The sequence below is a fragment of the Mandrillus leucophaeus genome, unplaced genomic scaffold (genome assembly GCF_000951045.1).
Source record: "Mandrillus leucophaeus isolate KB7577 unplaced genomic scaffold, Mleu.le_1.0 Scaffold300, whole genome shotgun sequence".
Taxonomy (NCBI): domain Eukaryota; kingdom Metazoa; phylum Chordata; class Mammalia; order Primates; family Cercopithecidae; genus Mandrillus; species Mandrillus leucophaeus.
The window spans coordinates 2,875,796-2,892,027 of NW_012103144.1; the positions used below are offsets into that span (position 1 = coordinate 2,875,796).

General features: G+C 37.6%; 1 protein-coding gene across 1 annotated transcript in view; it reads left to right on the forward strand.

The window, feature by feature from the left end:
* The window catches only part of CD109 (CD109 molecule), a 149,351-nt gene that overhangs the window by 83,176 nt on the left and 49,943 nt on the right, over positions 1–16,232 (forward strand). The window contains exons 10-15 of the mRNA XM_011987122.1: positions 1,097–1,321; positions 1,892–1,993; positions 2,081–2,143; positions 3,188–3,364; positions 6,591–6,743; positions 15,568–15,642. Of these exons, the coding sequence (XP_011842512.1) occupies positions 1,097–1,321; positions 1,892–1,993; positions 2,081–2,143; positions 3,188–3,364; positions 6,591–6,743; positions 15,568–15,642 (795 nt within the window). The remainder of the gene's footprint in view (positions 1–1,096; positions 1,322–1,891; positions 1,994–2,080; positions 2,144–3,187; positions 3,365–6,590; positions 6,744–15,567; positions 15,643–16,232) is intronic.

The following is a 16,232-nucleotide window of genomic DNA, read 5'->3' on the forward strand; positions in this document are numbered from 1 at the left end:
AAAGAAAGAAAGAAAGAAGAAAGGAGAGGTCACTTGTTGAATGGGTCAATTATTGTTTCAGGTAGTTTCTGATTGCGGTGATGTTACTTTAGTTTGAAAAGGTAAGTTAAAAAAAATTGAAGCTGGAAATGGTAATTTCTGAATGAGTAGAGTGAAACCATGGGCGTCCAGGGAGGGAGAGTTGGCTGTGGGATAGGCATGGAGGTTATTATGGGATGCTTTATGGAAGAGGACGGTCTAAACTGTTTTTTAAAAGATTAGTTGGATTTTAAATGCTTGGGCATGGGAGTGGGAGGTGGGGAGCAAGATAAGAAGTGAGACAGGGAGGCGAGCTCTGCTGGCAAGTTCAGGGTGCACTCAGTATTTGAGGGAGACTGCTCAGGCTGTGTGCAGGAGGAAGGCAGTAGCCCAGGAGTAAGGGGATGGGCAGCCTTGTGGTGGTAGCTGTGGGAGTGGAGAGGATGGAAGAGAGAAGCTTAGGACTTTGGTGTTCATTGGATTTGGTTGGGGGTGGGGGTGGGGGAGAGGGAGGGAAAATTCAGAAATGTAAAGTCTTGCAGAATTGTGATGTTAGCAAAAATAGGAAAATGACATGGTTGCTCATTTTAGATGTGTGAATTTGAAGTGTCTAGGATATCCAAGTAGAAATTTCCTGCAGGTAATTGGAGGTGTTGGGCATGAGCTCCAGAGCAAGGTGAGGATGGGAATTTTGGCTTCAGGGTGCAATCACAGAGATGACAAGCTAAGCCATAGGAGTGCTGAGACCTTGGAGGAAGAGAAAAGAACAGATGTCCAAAATTCCCACATTTAAGGAGAGGGAAGAGGAACCGAAAAGGACACTGAGAGGATGCAGAAAGAGAGGTAGGAAGTGAAGGGGTTTGTTTTAGAGCCATGGAAGGTAAGGGAATCCGTAATATAAACAAGGGAGTATTCAGTGATGTTGGATGCCTCCTAGAGAGAGGCCACCGAATCTGGATATTATAGTGCTATCAATAATTTTTGCGAGTTCGATTTCATGAGAATACTACAGACGGGAACTGTATTTAATTGTATTTAAATCCTCTGAGTTTTTAAGATGTTTTGTTTTGACCATTAGGTGAAGGTAACCCGTGCTGATGGCAACCAGCTGACTCTTGAAGAAAGAAGAAATAATGTGGTCATAGCAGTGACACAGGGAAACTATACTGAGTACTGGAGCGGATCTAACAGTGGAAATCAGAAAATGGAAACTGTTCAGAAAATAAATTATACTGTCCCCCAAAATGGAACTTTTAAGATTGAATTCCCAATCCTGGAGGATTCCAGTGAGCTACAGTTGAAGGTGCCATCTGTTTCCCATCATTGTGTCACTGCAACAACACCATTACAGTTGTAATCTTGTGGTAGACACTCAACCTGTCAGACCTGAAAGTACATAGGAAGGGGACACATGTTTCTATTTTACAAAAGGGAGGAGAGTGGTAAAAGTAATTTAATGACAGTGACTGAAGGTTAGACTAAATTTTTCCTTGTAAGTTCATTTTGAAGAGCACAGTAAAATACAGCAATGTGAAGATATGATGGAGAAGTTCCTCAAACCCCCAGTCTAGGGTTTGAGGTCAGTCATTTGAAATTTTATTTTGGCAGAAACTGAAAGAACTGAAAGGAATACACACACACACACACATACACACACACACACACACACACACCTTTCCTGTGTTTTAAAGCTATCAGTTTCTTTACAGTATAAGCTATAAAATGATGAAAATCCAATGTCTGGTGAATGTATTTTTCTTGCATTAAAAAAAGTGAAAATAAATTTGTTTTTTAATAACTGTTCAGCAGGTAGCATGTTTTCTCAAGGTGTTATTAAAAATGAACATTTATAGCTCCTTTTCTTTTGTTACAGGCCTATTTTCTTGGTAGTAAAAGTAGCATAGCAGTTCATAGTATGTTTAAGTCTCCTAGTAAGACATACATCCAACTAAAAACAAGAGATGAAAATATAAAGGTAATGCTTACAACTCACTTGATAATTATAATATAATTGGACTATCTTGCTTTTGATATGTACATATTAATTAAGTTTTTTTTCTAGGTGGGATCGCCTTTTGAGTTGGTGGTTAGTGGCAACAAACGATTGAAGGAGTTAAGCTATATGGTAATCACTTATAGAATCTAAATTTATGATCTATTATAGAATCGTCTTTTTATTCACATTTAAGTTCAGGGGTACATGTGCAGATTTGTTATATAACTAAACTCATGTCATGGGGGTTTGTTGTACAGGTTATTTCATTACCCAGGTATTAAGCCTAGTACCCATTAGTTATTTTTCCTGATCCTCTCCCTCCTCCTACCCTCCACCCTCCCATAGGCCCCAGTGTCTATTGTTCCCCTCTGTGTGTCCATGTGTTCTCATCATTTAGCTCACACTTATAAGTGAGAACATGTGGTATTTGGTTTTCTGTTCCTGCATTAGTTTGCTAAGGATAATGACCTCCAGCTCCATCCTTGTTCCTGCAAAGGACATGATTTTATTCTTTTTTATAGCTGCATAGTATTCCGTACTATATATGTACCACATTTTCTTTATCCAGTCCACCTTTGATGGGTATTTAGGTTGAGAATGGTTTTAAATGGTATCTACGTTATATCTACACTAAACTTACTAATTTTTATAACTCAGCCTCGTACCTTTTTAGCCTGTCCTTTCTACATTGAAATCAAATAAAAAACCTTTTTTATTTCTTCACCTATGTTTGCATTTCCAATTTAAAATAGATAACTAAATCTTGTTTTATGTTTAAGATTTAAAATTCTATTTGATAAGCAATAGATATTCATTATAGAAAATCATACAATGTAAGAAAAACAAAAAAGAAAATAAAAAGTGCTATCCATGACCATGTAATTTTGCTAATTCAACTTTCCCAATGGTGCCCTATATTCCTTCCAACCAAAAATAGATTCTTGACTATGAAGCTACTGTTGCTCCAATCAGTATTACTTTAATCTTACCATTTTCTGTTTCTCGGTATATGCTCTCTGTGTTTGTCAGAGAGGTTTTCCTGCATTCAAAAAGATTTTAAAGCTGGTTTAAGTCAAGAATTTGTGTGTATGCATACAATTATGATTAATTTAGTTTCAGTTGAGATCCTACTAGGTTTGGCAATAAATTAAACCCATCTACTATTCTTTTCAGGTAGTATCCAGGGGACAGTTGGTGGCTGTAGGAAAACAAAATTCAACAATCTTCTCTTTAACACCAGAAAATTCTTGGACTCCAAAAGCCTGTGTAATAGTGTATTATATTGAAGATGATGGGGAAATTATAAATGATGTTCTAAAAATTCCTGTTCAGCTTGTTTTTAAAAATAAGGTAAGATTTAAGGTAATGATGTTTAAAAGAAAATTTTATATTAGTGAAGTCTGAGAAATGTAATTTTTTTTAGAAAAGTATCATTAAACCAAATTGGTTAGAAATTTATATTATTCTATTTCTAGAACTATGGTTAAACTTTTTAATGTTTGGCACTACATATGTATTTTCACTTGTGGAGTTATTGGGGACTGATAGTCTATTTGTAAACTATGGTTCTGGTCTTTTAAGACTTTAACTCAGATAATGAAACCGTTTCAGAATTTTTCAAATGGTTGAATTAATATTGTCAGGAACGAAATTCCAGTGGTAACATGGAATTCGTGTGGTGTTGATATTGCAGTGATGATATAAAGGGTATGGGAGGGAGTAAGGCCATCTAGGATAATATGTGGAAGCAGAGCTGGGCTTTCATTCATCTATTTAATTAGCTGGAAACTAGCCCAGGGCAACTTTTCAATGAGCTTGATTACCTTGCATGTGAGGATCCCGTGTGGAGTCTGGTCTCCAAGTGCACCAGTGTCTTTTATAGCCCAATGTGACCAGCTTGAGTAGGAAATCCCTTTGGAACCCAGCTCTGAAAAGAAACCTGATTGCATCATCTTATGTATATCAGAATGAGCCATTGCTCTCACTAACAACTGCTGCCTTCTTGGTCCTCTTATGTAAAAAATTATTGCTTTAAATAGTGATTTGCAGAGTATGGTTCTTCTATTTCTTTTTCCTTTATTTGTTAAAATATTTGAGAAGTAACAGTACTGATCTGTACCTTCTTTTTTAAAAATTTGTGTTTATTTATATTTTGAGACTAGGTTATGAGACTGGCTAATTTTTGTAATTTTGGTAGAGACAGGGTTTTGCTGTGTTGCCCAGGTTGGTCTCCTGGGCAACAGGTGATCCACCTGCCTCAGCCTCTCAAGGTGCTGGGATTACAGACATGAGCCACTGCGCCAGGCCTGTACTTTACTTTTGTTGAGAATTATTACTCTCACTTTGATTGTTAAAATATAATATAAACTTCTGTTTTTTTTAGCTTGTGAAAAGAGTTCTTACAAAGATAACACTATGTTTTGTTAGTGTTAGAGCACAATTTTTGACTTCTAGTTATCCTAGTAATTGCCTGACACAGGTGAATTTTAAAGTAGAAGTTATGGAGGCTTAAACATTTCAGAAAGCAAAACCAGGTTCTAACGCTAGTTACAGTGTAAAAGATCATGGACTTTGAGGAAGCAGAGTATGTTAATAGCATACTTTCAAGCAATTTCTTAGCTATAAGAGATTGGAAATTAGTTTCAGTTCCATTTGCAACGATATATCTTCCTCTTATTTTTATGTGATAATCATCACATTTATAAAGAAACAACATAATTGGAAATGGAGTATGTCTAAGCAAGAGAAAGTTAGTGAATGTTTATTAATGTTCAGTAACTATGGAATAAGTGAATGAGCTGTAGGAGGGGCAAGAGATGTAGATTTAGAAATCATCCACACAGAAGTGCAAGTTGAAGCCATGGGGCTCTGAAGTACAGAGTGAGAAGCATAAGGCCTAAGACTGAGTCTTGAACATGCTGCTCCCTCTCCCCCACCTTTTAGTGTGTAGGTGGAGAAAGTAACCTACATACAGTGGTTTGAGAGGCATGTCAGAGAAAAATTGCACTGGACAAGTTAAACAGGTAAGGAAGGCTTTATTCAAGACTATTGCAATAGAAGAGAAAGATTAAACTCAACTCTGCTGAAACAAAAGGCAGGAGAGTTTTTAAGCGCTGGGGTGAACTCATCTAAAAGTGCTGGAGGACATTGTTGGGAGGTTGGTCAATGTGATTAGGTAGTCTGTGTTTGCTAATTAGTACTTACTGAAGTTAGGCTTCCACCCTCCCACAGAGACTGAGATCAATTGGGACTCTGTCTTTCTTGATGATTATACTTCAAAGGGATGGCCTCGAGGTCCTTGAGAAAGACATGCCTGGGCTGTAAAACTGCCCAGAGGCTGGGAGAAGATTTATATCTCAAAGGGTTGGAGAAAGAATTTATAATTGCATGTTTTCTAAAATAAATGCTCTAAGAAAAGGGAGCTCAGGGGCTTATAGTTAGGAAGAGGCCTGTCTTGATAAAGTAGAGTCAACTTAAGGGGAACGTTAAGGCCCTCTTGGTCAGACATTATAATCACTGGCACAGCAGAATGTTGAGATAGAGCTAGATGAAATGAAAATTCTCAGTAAGGGTCAGGCGCGGTGGCTCACACCTGTAATCCCAGCACTTTGGGAGGCCGAGGCAGGCGGATCACCTGAGGTCAGGAGTTGGAGATCAGCCTGACCAACATGATGAAACCCTGTCTCTACTAAAAAAGATGAAACCCTGTCTCTACTAAAAAAGATACAGAAATTAGCTGGGTTTGGTGGTGGGTGCCTGTAATCCCAGCTACTTGGGAGGCTGAGGCAGGAGAATCTCTTGAACCCAGGAGGCAGAGGTTGCAGTGAGCCGAGATCATGCCATTGCACTCTAGCCTGGGCAACAAGAGTGAAACTCCATCTCAAAAAAAATAAAAAAAAAAAAATAAATGAAAAAGGAAAATTCCCAGTAGGAAGGGGCCTCATGACAAGGCCATTTGGTTCAGCGGGGATGCAATGACTGATGCTCTTTATAAAGTATTAGATTAGCAGGTCCAGGACCATGCTTTCCTGAGGGTAATGGTGAGGAAGTTTAGAAGGCCATGGAGACACAGAGCATGAGGGCCTGACTCGTATTTGCTCTAACCACCCCTCCCTTGGAAAGGCCTCCCGTCACCCCCAGTCCAGGGTGGTTCTGTGAGTCCCGGAGGAGCTTTCCTTGCTTTCACACCTAAGTTCACATCACCAACACGTAGGCATCCTCCTTTGTGTTTCTCCTTTGTATAGTGGCCTTCCCCAGGTATGCTAGACACTGCTGTCTTCTACTCAGCACTGGCTGGGATCTGAGGGCTGGGAGATGGACAAAGGGAAGAAAAAAGATTCAGAATTGAAGAATAATTCAGATTTATACCACTGTGAGAAGTTCTATGACTTGCAAACACTCTGGGAGTAGTTTTTTTATTCCTTTCCCTAGAGAAGGGTTATGTATGGTTTTAGAATTATCCCTGAGCCAAGGCAAATGTAGAATCTTTGCTATATTTTGAGCCATTGATCTGCTATTGGCAAAAATATGCTTTAAAAAAGTGAAATAAGTTAATCCTCCTTTCTCTCTTTTTTAGATAAAGCTATATTGGAGTAAAGTGAAAGCTGAACCGTCTGAGAAAGTCTCGCTTAGGATCTCTGTGACACAGCCTGACTCCATAGTTGGGATTGTAGCTGTTGACAAAAGTGTGAATCTGATGTATGCCTCTAATGATATTACAATGGAAAATGTGAGTTTAGCTGTTTTTTCATTAAGAAAATTCGTATTACAAGAGAAAAAAGAAACTTTATTGTATTACTTTAAATATTTAAAGAAAATTTCATTAGTTCCTTTGCATGTGTAAGTCAATAATTAGCAAAGCTTCCAAATAAAAAATAATCTGTATGGTAATGGTTATGTTGGAAAGAAGCTTATGTGGTTAGTGTCCTTGCTGTCTTTCATGAGAATTATCACCTAAAGTTAGATGGGAGGAATAAGTTCTGGAGACCTATGGTACAACATGGTGACTATAGTTAATGATAATGTACCATATACTTGAAAATTGCTAAGAGAGTAGATTTTAAATGTTCTCACCGCAAAAAATGATCAATATGTGGTATGTAAGGTAATAGATATGTTAATTAGCTTAATCATTCCACAGTATATACAAATATCAATATGTCACACTGCACTCCATAAATATATACAATAAAAAATGCCACTTATAGTTTTCCTTCATTTTCATGCTACATTTTAAGACACTCAAGGAAGTACTAGGAAATTGACTTGCATAATTCTGGGTTACATTAGATAAGAGAGCTTTAGATAATTTTTGAAGCGTGTTCTATTTTGGTTATACATAATGGTTATAACTAATTACAGTTCCCATTGGGCCGGGCATGGTGGCTTATGCCTGTAATCCCAGCACTTTGGGAGGCTGAGGCAGGCGGATCACGAGGTCAGGAGATTGAGATCACCCTGGCTAACACAGTGAAACCCCGTCTCTACTAAAAATACAAAAAATTAGCTGGGCGTGTTGGTGGACGCCTGTAGTGCCAGCTGCTTGAGGGGCTGAGACAGGAGAATGGCGTGAACCTGGGAGGCGGAGCTTGCAGTGAGCCAAGTTCGTGTCACTGCACTCCAGCCTGGGCGACAGAGTGAGACTCCGTCTCAAAAAAAAAAAAAAAAAAAAAAAATTGCAGTTCCCATTGAATCAGGAATTTACAGTATATTCAGGGGGTGAAATCATGTTACTCTGCAGAAAACTTATAAACCAAGAAGTATATGAACATCTAGCATTGCATAAATGAATCCCATATTCATTAGTCATTTGATTTTTATTTATATGTTCTTGATATATTCTTGTGTACCATTGTCAGTTGTAAACTAGATTGTGTAATTTATGTCTATTAATGGATTCAGTAGAGTGATTAACAATACATCAGGAAGAAAGTTATACATAGTTAGGTTGATTTGGTCATTATATTGTAAAATTTAATTTACTTGTGAAAAATTGTACATTTTCTTCAGTCTATACAACTATTTTTTTCAATCTTTTCTTTTTTTTTTGAAAACTTTTGTTTTACAACCAATTGGTCATTTTTTTCTCTTTGACTTTTCCTGAGTTCACATTATTTTTATAAGTCTGTAGATCTTGCATTTGATTTAACTGAATATAATAGCATCTGTTATTTTATAGCTTTCTAAATACATTGGTAAATATATAATTACATTTTTTTCTTCTCTACATATGTGTATGTTTGTATGTGTGTAGGTGTATGTACACCACATCTGATGTGCTGTGCTCTATTTACATTTATACATATGCATGTAATATATATATTTTACAAGCATATTTATATATACATATAATATGTGTATATTTACAAGTATATTTATATATACAGATAATATATGTATATTTACATTTTTTTTTCCAGATATTAAGATTGCTTTCTCAGCTTTCTTTTGGTTCATATTTTCCTGGTGTATTTTTACATTTCTTATTTTCAACCTTTTGTAAGTTTTTAAGTGTATCTTTTAAATAGCATATTACCATATTGCTTTTGTTTTTCAATCTAATCTAATAGCCAACATCTTTTAATAAGCTTTTATAAGTATGGTAATTCTTTTTCTAATGGGGACTTTTTTCTGCTTTTTTTATATTTTAAAATTTAGATTCTTTTTCCGTGGGCTAGATTAAATTTGTTTTGCTGATTTAGAAGTTATGCATTCTATTTTTGTTACTCTGTTAGTTAAACTGTACCCATATTAATTTATCCTTGTTGGTTTCTAAAGGTTATCAATATTTGAATCTAGTATGCTCCTATATCCTTTTGGTCTCTACCTCTGTCTTTTCCTTCTCCTCCTACTCTGGCCAGATCATTCTGTTCGTGTACAGATTTTTAGCTCCATGTTATCATAGATTGCCCTTTCAATCTATGTTGTTCTTTCATTTTTTAATTGTGGAAATCTGTGTTGATTATTTCTTCCTCTCCATTTTATTTTTTCTTTCCTTCTGGGACTTTTGTTATTTAGAAATTGACACTTTTACTTCCATCCTGCATATCTCTTAGTTTTTTGTTTTATGTTTTCTAACTCTTTGTCTTTTCTGTGTTTCTCTGGGAGAGTTCCTCAGTTGACTATTCAGCTTAGTGATCATTCATTAGCTGTATTTATCCTACTTTAATCTCTTATATTGTGTCTTTTATGTCAGCTATTGTTTTTAGTATCTATCATTTTCCTTTGTTTCTTGTTTTTGTTTTATATTCTAATATTTCCCATTATCTCCTTGTGTGTATTTGATATGCGTATTTTAAATTATTGAATTGACCTTTTCAGTAATTTTGTGTCACATGCTATATGTTGTCTAGTTGGATGTCTTACTTTTACAGTATTTATACTCTTTGGAAGTTTAGTTGATTTGGCAGATCCTCGGATAATATCTATTTGGGAAGACTGAGCATTAGGTTCCAATCTGTGTAAGTCCTGTGAATCCCTCCTGAGGGGAGAGGACTAGCCTCATGGACTAGAGAATTACTCTTAATCCTTTCTGCAGCCTGCCTCTATTCAGAGTTTCACTCTTAAACCCTTGGGGAGAAGAGCACCAGTAAGAAAAGGTCTCCTGAGGTTATGATTCACCAGCCCTGAGGGTTTGGAGGAGGACGAGAGGAAGAGTGAATGCTTGAGGGACATAGTTCTGTCTGCTGTTTTCCTCACTTTCCCACACTAGAAGGGCAGAGGTGCTGACCTGGTATTATCTTTTGGATACTTGCACAGGCAGTCTGAGCTGCTACTGCTGTTGATTTTGGCAGCGAAGTTGCCAGGACTGTGTGTCCTGAGCAACCCCCTGGAGGGAAATAAGGGCAAAATTTAAAAACCTCTCCTCCAGCCTGTTTGCTGACTGCTATGTCTGCTGCTGTGTCTGGCTGCCTTCTGCCTTAGACTGAAGCTGTGCAATTTCTCCCAAGACCAATTCAAGATGTCCGCCACTCTTCCTGGGGTTTTCTCATTGTGCATGTTGAAGTTTCCTGCTTGCTTTTATTGTTTCTCCAGTTGGTTCTGGAGGAGGGAGTCAGGAGCCTGTCGTAGTAGACTGTTTTGGCGTCTTTTATTTTCTTGTTAAATTTACATGTGTTGTCAATAGCCTCTTGAATGCCTTGGAATAATTTAAGTATATAGATCTTCCAGGAGTAATTTTAGATGTTAGCCTTCTTGTCGTTAGCCTATGCTGCAGCTTTGACAATGCTTTGTTTATTGAGCCAGTGAGAACAGGAAGATTTCTTTATGAGATAGATGCTGCTTTTTCTTTTTTCTTTTTTTAAAAATAAATTTTATTGTGTATATTTGAGGTTTGCAACATGATGTTGTGGAATACATATAGGCAGTATAGTGGTTACTGTAGTGAAGCAAATTTACATATTTATCATTTCACATAGCTACATTTTTGTGACAAAAGAAGTTAAAATTGATTTAATGAAAACTGCAAATATCAGAATTCTATTAACTATATCTCTCATGTGGTAGATTATATAACTGCATTTTTTCATCCCACATATCTGCTATTTTGTATCCTTTGATGTCCATATTCCCATTTTCTTCTTCCTTCTCCCCTTGCCCCTGTAACCATCTTTTGTTTATTCATTTATTTATTTAAACTTTTAAGTTCAGGGGTACATGTGCAGGTTTGTTACATAGGCAAACTTGTGTCATAGGGGCTTGTTGTACAGATTATTTCATCACACAGGTATTAAGCCTAGTACACATTAGTTGTTTTTCCTGTTCCTCTCCCTCCTCCCACCCTCCACTGTCTGACAAGCCCTACTGTGTGTTGTTCCTCTCTATGTGTCCGTGTGTTCTCATTATTTAACTCCCACTTATAAGTGAGAACATGTGGTATTTGGTTTTCTGTTCCTGCGTTAGTTTGCTAAGGATAATGACCTCCAGCTCCATCCATGTACCTGCAAAGGAGATGATCTTGTTCTTTATGGCTGCCTAGTATTCTGTGGTGTACGTGTACTATCATTGATGAACATTTAGGTTGATTCCATGTCTTTGCTATTGTGAATAGTGCTGCAATGAACATATGGATGCATACATCTTTATAATAGAATGATTTATATTCCTTTGGATATATACCCAGTAATGGGATTGCTGGTATTGAAATGGTGTTTCTGTCTTAAATCTTTGAGGAATTGTCACATTGTCTTGTACAATGGCTGAATTAATTAACACTCCTACCAACAGTGTATAAGTATTCCTTTTCTCTACAACCTCACCAGCATCTGTTATTTTTTTGACTTTTAAATGATAGCCATCCATTCTGATTGGTGTGAGATGGTATCTCATTGTGTGTTTTTATTTTATTTTATTTATTTTTGAAACAAAGTCTCACTCTGTTACTCAGGCTGGAGTTCGGTGGTGTGATCTTGGCTCACTGGAACCTCTGCCTCCCGGGTTTAAGCAATTCTCCTGCCTCAGCCTCCTGAGTAGCCGGGACTACAGGTGTGCACCACCATGCCTGGCTAATTTTTAAATTTTATTTTAGTAGAGATGGGTTTCACCATATTGGCCTAGCTGGTCTCAAACTCCTGGCTTTGTGATCCATCTGCTTCGGCCTCCCAAAGTGCTGGGATTACAGGCATGAGCCACCACGTGCATGGTCTGTTAGCAAAATTTGCTTGACAAAATCTCGGTCTGTTACCCAGACTGGAGTGCAGTGACGTGATCTTGGCTCACTACAACCTTCACCTCCTGGGTTCAAGTGATTCTCCTGCCTCCGTCTCCCAAGTAGCTGGGATTACAGGCATGAGCAACCACGCCCAGCTGGTTTTATATTTCAATAGAGACAGGATTTCACCATGTTGGACAGGCTGGGTTCAAACTCCTGACCTCAAGTGATCTCCTGCTTTGGCCTCCCAAAGTGCTGGGATTACAGGTGTGAGCACCGCACTTGGACTCTTTATGGTTCTGATTTTCATTTCTCTAATGATCAGTGATGTTGAGCTTTTTCTCATATGATTGTAGGCCACATGTATGACTTCTATGACTTCTATTGAAAAGTGTTGGTTCATTTCCTTTGCTCACTTTTTTTTTTTTTTGGAGATGGAGTTTCCCTCTTTTTGCCCAGGCGGGAGTGCAATGGCATGATCTTGGCTCACCGCAACCTCCATCTCCGGGTTCAAGCGATTCTCCTGCCTCAGCCTCCCAAGTAGCTGGAATTACAGGCATGTGTCACCATGTCTAGCTAATTTTGTATTTTTTAGTAGAGACGGGGTTTATTTATGTTGGTCAGGCTGGTCTCAAACTCCTGACCTCAGGTGATCCGCCTGCCTTGGCTTCCCAAAGTGCTGGGATTATAGGCATGAGCCACTGTGCCCGGCCCCTTTGCTGGCTCAAAAAAATTTTTTTTTTCTTGTAAATTTGTTTAAGTTCCTTACAGATGCTGGATATTAGACCTTTGTCAGATGAGTAGTTTGCAAAACTTGTCTCCCATTTTGTAGGTTGTTTACTGCTGTGTTGATAGTTTCTTTTGCTGTGCAGATCTCTTTCATTTAATTTGATCCCATTTGTCAATTTTTGCGTTTGTTGCAATTGCTTTTGACATCTCTGTCATGAAATCTTTGGCTGTGCCTATGTCCTGAATGGTATTGACTAGGTTGTCTTCCAGGGTTTTTATAGTTTTGGGTTTTACATTTAAGTTTTAATCCATCTTAAGTTAAGTTTTGTGTATATGGTGTAAGGAAGGGGTCCAGTTTCAATCTTCTGCATATGGCTAGCTGGCTTCTGCTCCCAGCACCATTTATTGAATAGGGAATCCTTTCCCCATTGCTTGTTTTTGTCAGGTTTGTTGAAGATCACATAGTTGTAGATGTGCAGTCTTATTTCTGGGTTATCTATTCTGTTCCATTGCTCTGTGTGTCTGTTTTTATGTGAGTACCATGCTGTTTTGGTTACTATAGCCTTGTAGTACAGTTTGAACTCTGATAGCATGATGCCTCCAGCTTTGCTCTTTTTGCTTAGGATTGTCTTGGCTATACGAGCTCTTTTTTGGTCCCATATGAATTTTAAAATAGTTTTCTCTAGTTCTGTGAAGAATGTAGTAGTTTAATAGGAATAACATTGAATACATAAATTACTTTGGGCAGTATGGCCATTTTAACAATATTGATTCTTCCTATTCATGAGCATGGGATGTTTTCCCATTGGTTTGTTCATCTCTGATTTCTTTGAGCAGTGGTTTGTAGTTCTCCTTGTAGAGACCTTTTACCTCCCTAGTTAGCTGTATTCTTAAGTATTTTATACTTTTTGTGGCAGTTGTAAATGAGAGTTTATTTCTGATTTGGCTCTCTGCTTGTATGTTGTTGGTGTATAGGAATGATAGTGATTTTCACACATCGAGGCTTTCCTGAAGTTGTTTATCAGTTTAAGAAGCTTTTGGGCTGAGACTATGGGGTTTTCTAGATATAGGATTATGTCATCTGCAAACAGGGATAGTTTGACTTCCTCTCTTCCTATTTGCATGCCCTTTATTTCTTTCTTTTGCCCGATTGCCCTGGCCAGAACTTCTAGTGCTATATTGAATAGGAGTGGTGAGAGAGGGCATTCTTGTCTTGTGCTGATAACCGCTGTTTAGATGCTGCTTCTTGAATAGTTCTATGAATTGGTGTCTGAGCAAGAGCAGAAGCAAATCTTCATGTGTTTGTATTTTGTGACAGAGTTAGAGTCATGGAACTATAGCCTTTTCTCTCCAATATGCCTGGCTCTGGCTCCATTGTCTACTTGCCAGCTTGTTGAGACATTATGAAAATTTTTTCTTATTTTGTTGTTTTCTTATTGGTGCCTGTTCTAGTTACTTACTGTGGATGCAGCTGTAGTTGTTGTTAGCATTGTAGAAATAGTGGTTGCAGGTGTTTAATTTTATGCTGGAATGTGTTTTTTTCAACTTAGATTTTTTTTGTGATTTTTAAATTCTGACTTTGTCTTAATTTGGTTAATGTAAATTAGAGAGAAGTATCAAAATCATTACCTAAAAAGGTATAATACTTGATTTTTATTGAAGTTAAATATATATAAAATAAAATTTGCTGTTTTTACCATTTTAAGTGTTTAATTCAGTGACATTAATCACTTCACAATGTTGTATGACCATCACCAATATTTCCAAAACATTTTCATGGCTCCAGACAGAGACTCTGTAATCATTAAGCAATAACTACTCATCTCTCCCTCCCCACAGCCCTTGGGAACCTCTGGTCTGCTTCTGTCTTTATGAATTTACCTATTCTAGATATTTTAGATTTATATAATATTTGCCCTTTTATGTCTGGCTTATTTCACTTAGCACAGTGTTTTCAAGATTCTTCCATGTTGTAGCATGTATCAGAGCTTCATTTCTTTCTTTTTTTTTTTGAGACTGAGTCTAGCTCTGTCGCCCAGGCTGGAGTGCAATGGCACAATCTTGGCTCACTGCAACCTCCACCTCCTGGGTTCAAACCATTCTCCTGCCTCAGCCTCCTGAGTAGTTGGGACTACACGTGCCCGCCACCACGCCCGGCTAATTTTTTGTATTTTTAGTAGAGACAGGGTTTCACTATGTCGGCCAGGCTGATCTCAAACTCCTGACCTCATGAATTGCCCGCCTTGGCCTCCCAAAGTGCTGGGATTACAGGTGTGAGCCACTGCATCTAGCCTCAGAGGTTCATTTCTTTTTATGGCTGAATAGTATTGTGTTGTGTATATACACTACATTTTGTTTATCCATTTTTCTGCTGATGGACACAGGTTGTTTCCACCTTGTTGGCTGTTGTGACTAATGCTGCAATGAACAGTGGCATGCAAGTATCTCTTGGAGTTACTGTTTTCAGTTCTTTTGGGTATATACCTAGGAGTGGAATTACTGGGTCATATTCTAATTCTATGTTAATTTTTTTGAGGAACCAACAGTTTTACTCACTCTTTTAGCCCATTTTACCCATTCTTGCTAGCAATGATACTATTCTTTTTAAAGAAAGCATTGCTAATGGGGTACATGCAATATCTCACTTTTGAAAAAACTGTATCTCATGGATGTTGTCATTTGCCTTGCTTTGATTATCAGTGAGGCTGAATATTTTTCTGCTTATTAATAACTTATATTCCTACTTTTGTGAATTGCCTCTTGAGGTTTTTTTTTTTTTTTGTAAATGTAGGTCACTGACATTTTGCAGAGTTTATATTAATCTTCAACAAAGTTAACCTGTTTATCTCTGCCAGAAGTGTGGGTCATTTTTAATGCTGACCTCTGCCTGTTGGTCTTGTCAAAGAGTAACATGTAAGTTCTCTCTGGCAGAACTCAAGTCCAGACTTCTTAGGAACTCTGGATTGTTGAACAGAGTAAAAGTAAGTGTAGGTAAGAAATGTAGTTTTGGCTGACGGAATGATGAACAAAGCAATTACATATTCACTGCTCCTCAATTTGTGTCATTTTCAAGGTGGTAAACATGAAGGCTAAGTCTTATCTAAGTTACTTGGAAGAAGTGTTGTGGAAGGTTGCTATGAATCCATTCATTCTGTGTATTTTATCTTCTCCTTAGGTGGTCCATGAGTTGGAACTTTATAACACAGGATATTATTTAGGCATGTTCATGAATTCTTTTGCAGTCTTTCAGGTATGTTTTGCTTACTATATTGAAAAGATATTAATGCCTTTTACTATTGCAAACCCTTTCAGAATTAGTGATCATTTTGAGATGTTAACCTTTTGTTAAATGTGTCACTGAAGTGCAGTCTTATGTAAGTATAATTTGAAATGGAAAGATAATCATCTTTCCAGTTTTAAAAGTGAATGGAACAATTCACCATTGGAAAAGTTAATGGAATTGACATTAAACAAATAATTTTTCCTTTATGTATATGTATTTCCATATAAATGTATTTTATATATATTTCCTTGACTGAAATGGCTCTTTATGCATGAGTGTGTGTGTGCGTGTGTGTGTAAGATCGATGTGTGTGTTTGAGTGAGAAAGATCTATTGGTGTGTGCGTGTGTGTGAGAAAGATTGATGTGTGTGCGTGTGTGTGAGAAAGATCGATGTGTGTGTGCGTGTGTGTAAGATCGATGTGTGTGTGCGTGTAAGATTGATGTGTGTGTGCGTGTGTGTAAGATCGATGTGTGTGTGCATGTGTGTGAGAAAGATCGATGTGTGTGTGCGTGTGTGTGAGATCGATGTGTGTGTGCATGTGTGTGAGAAAGATCG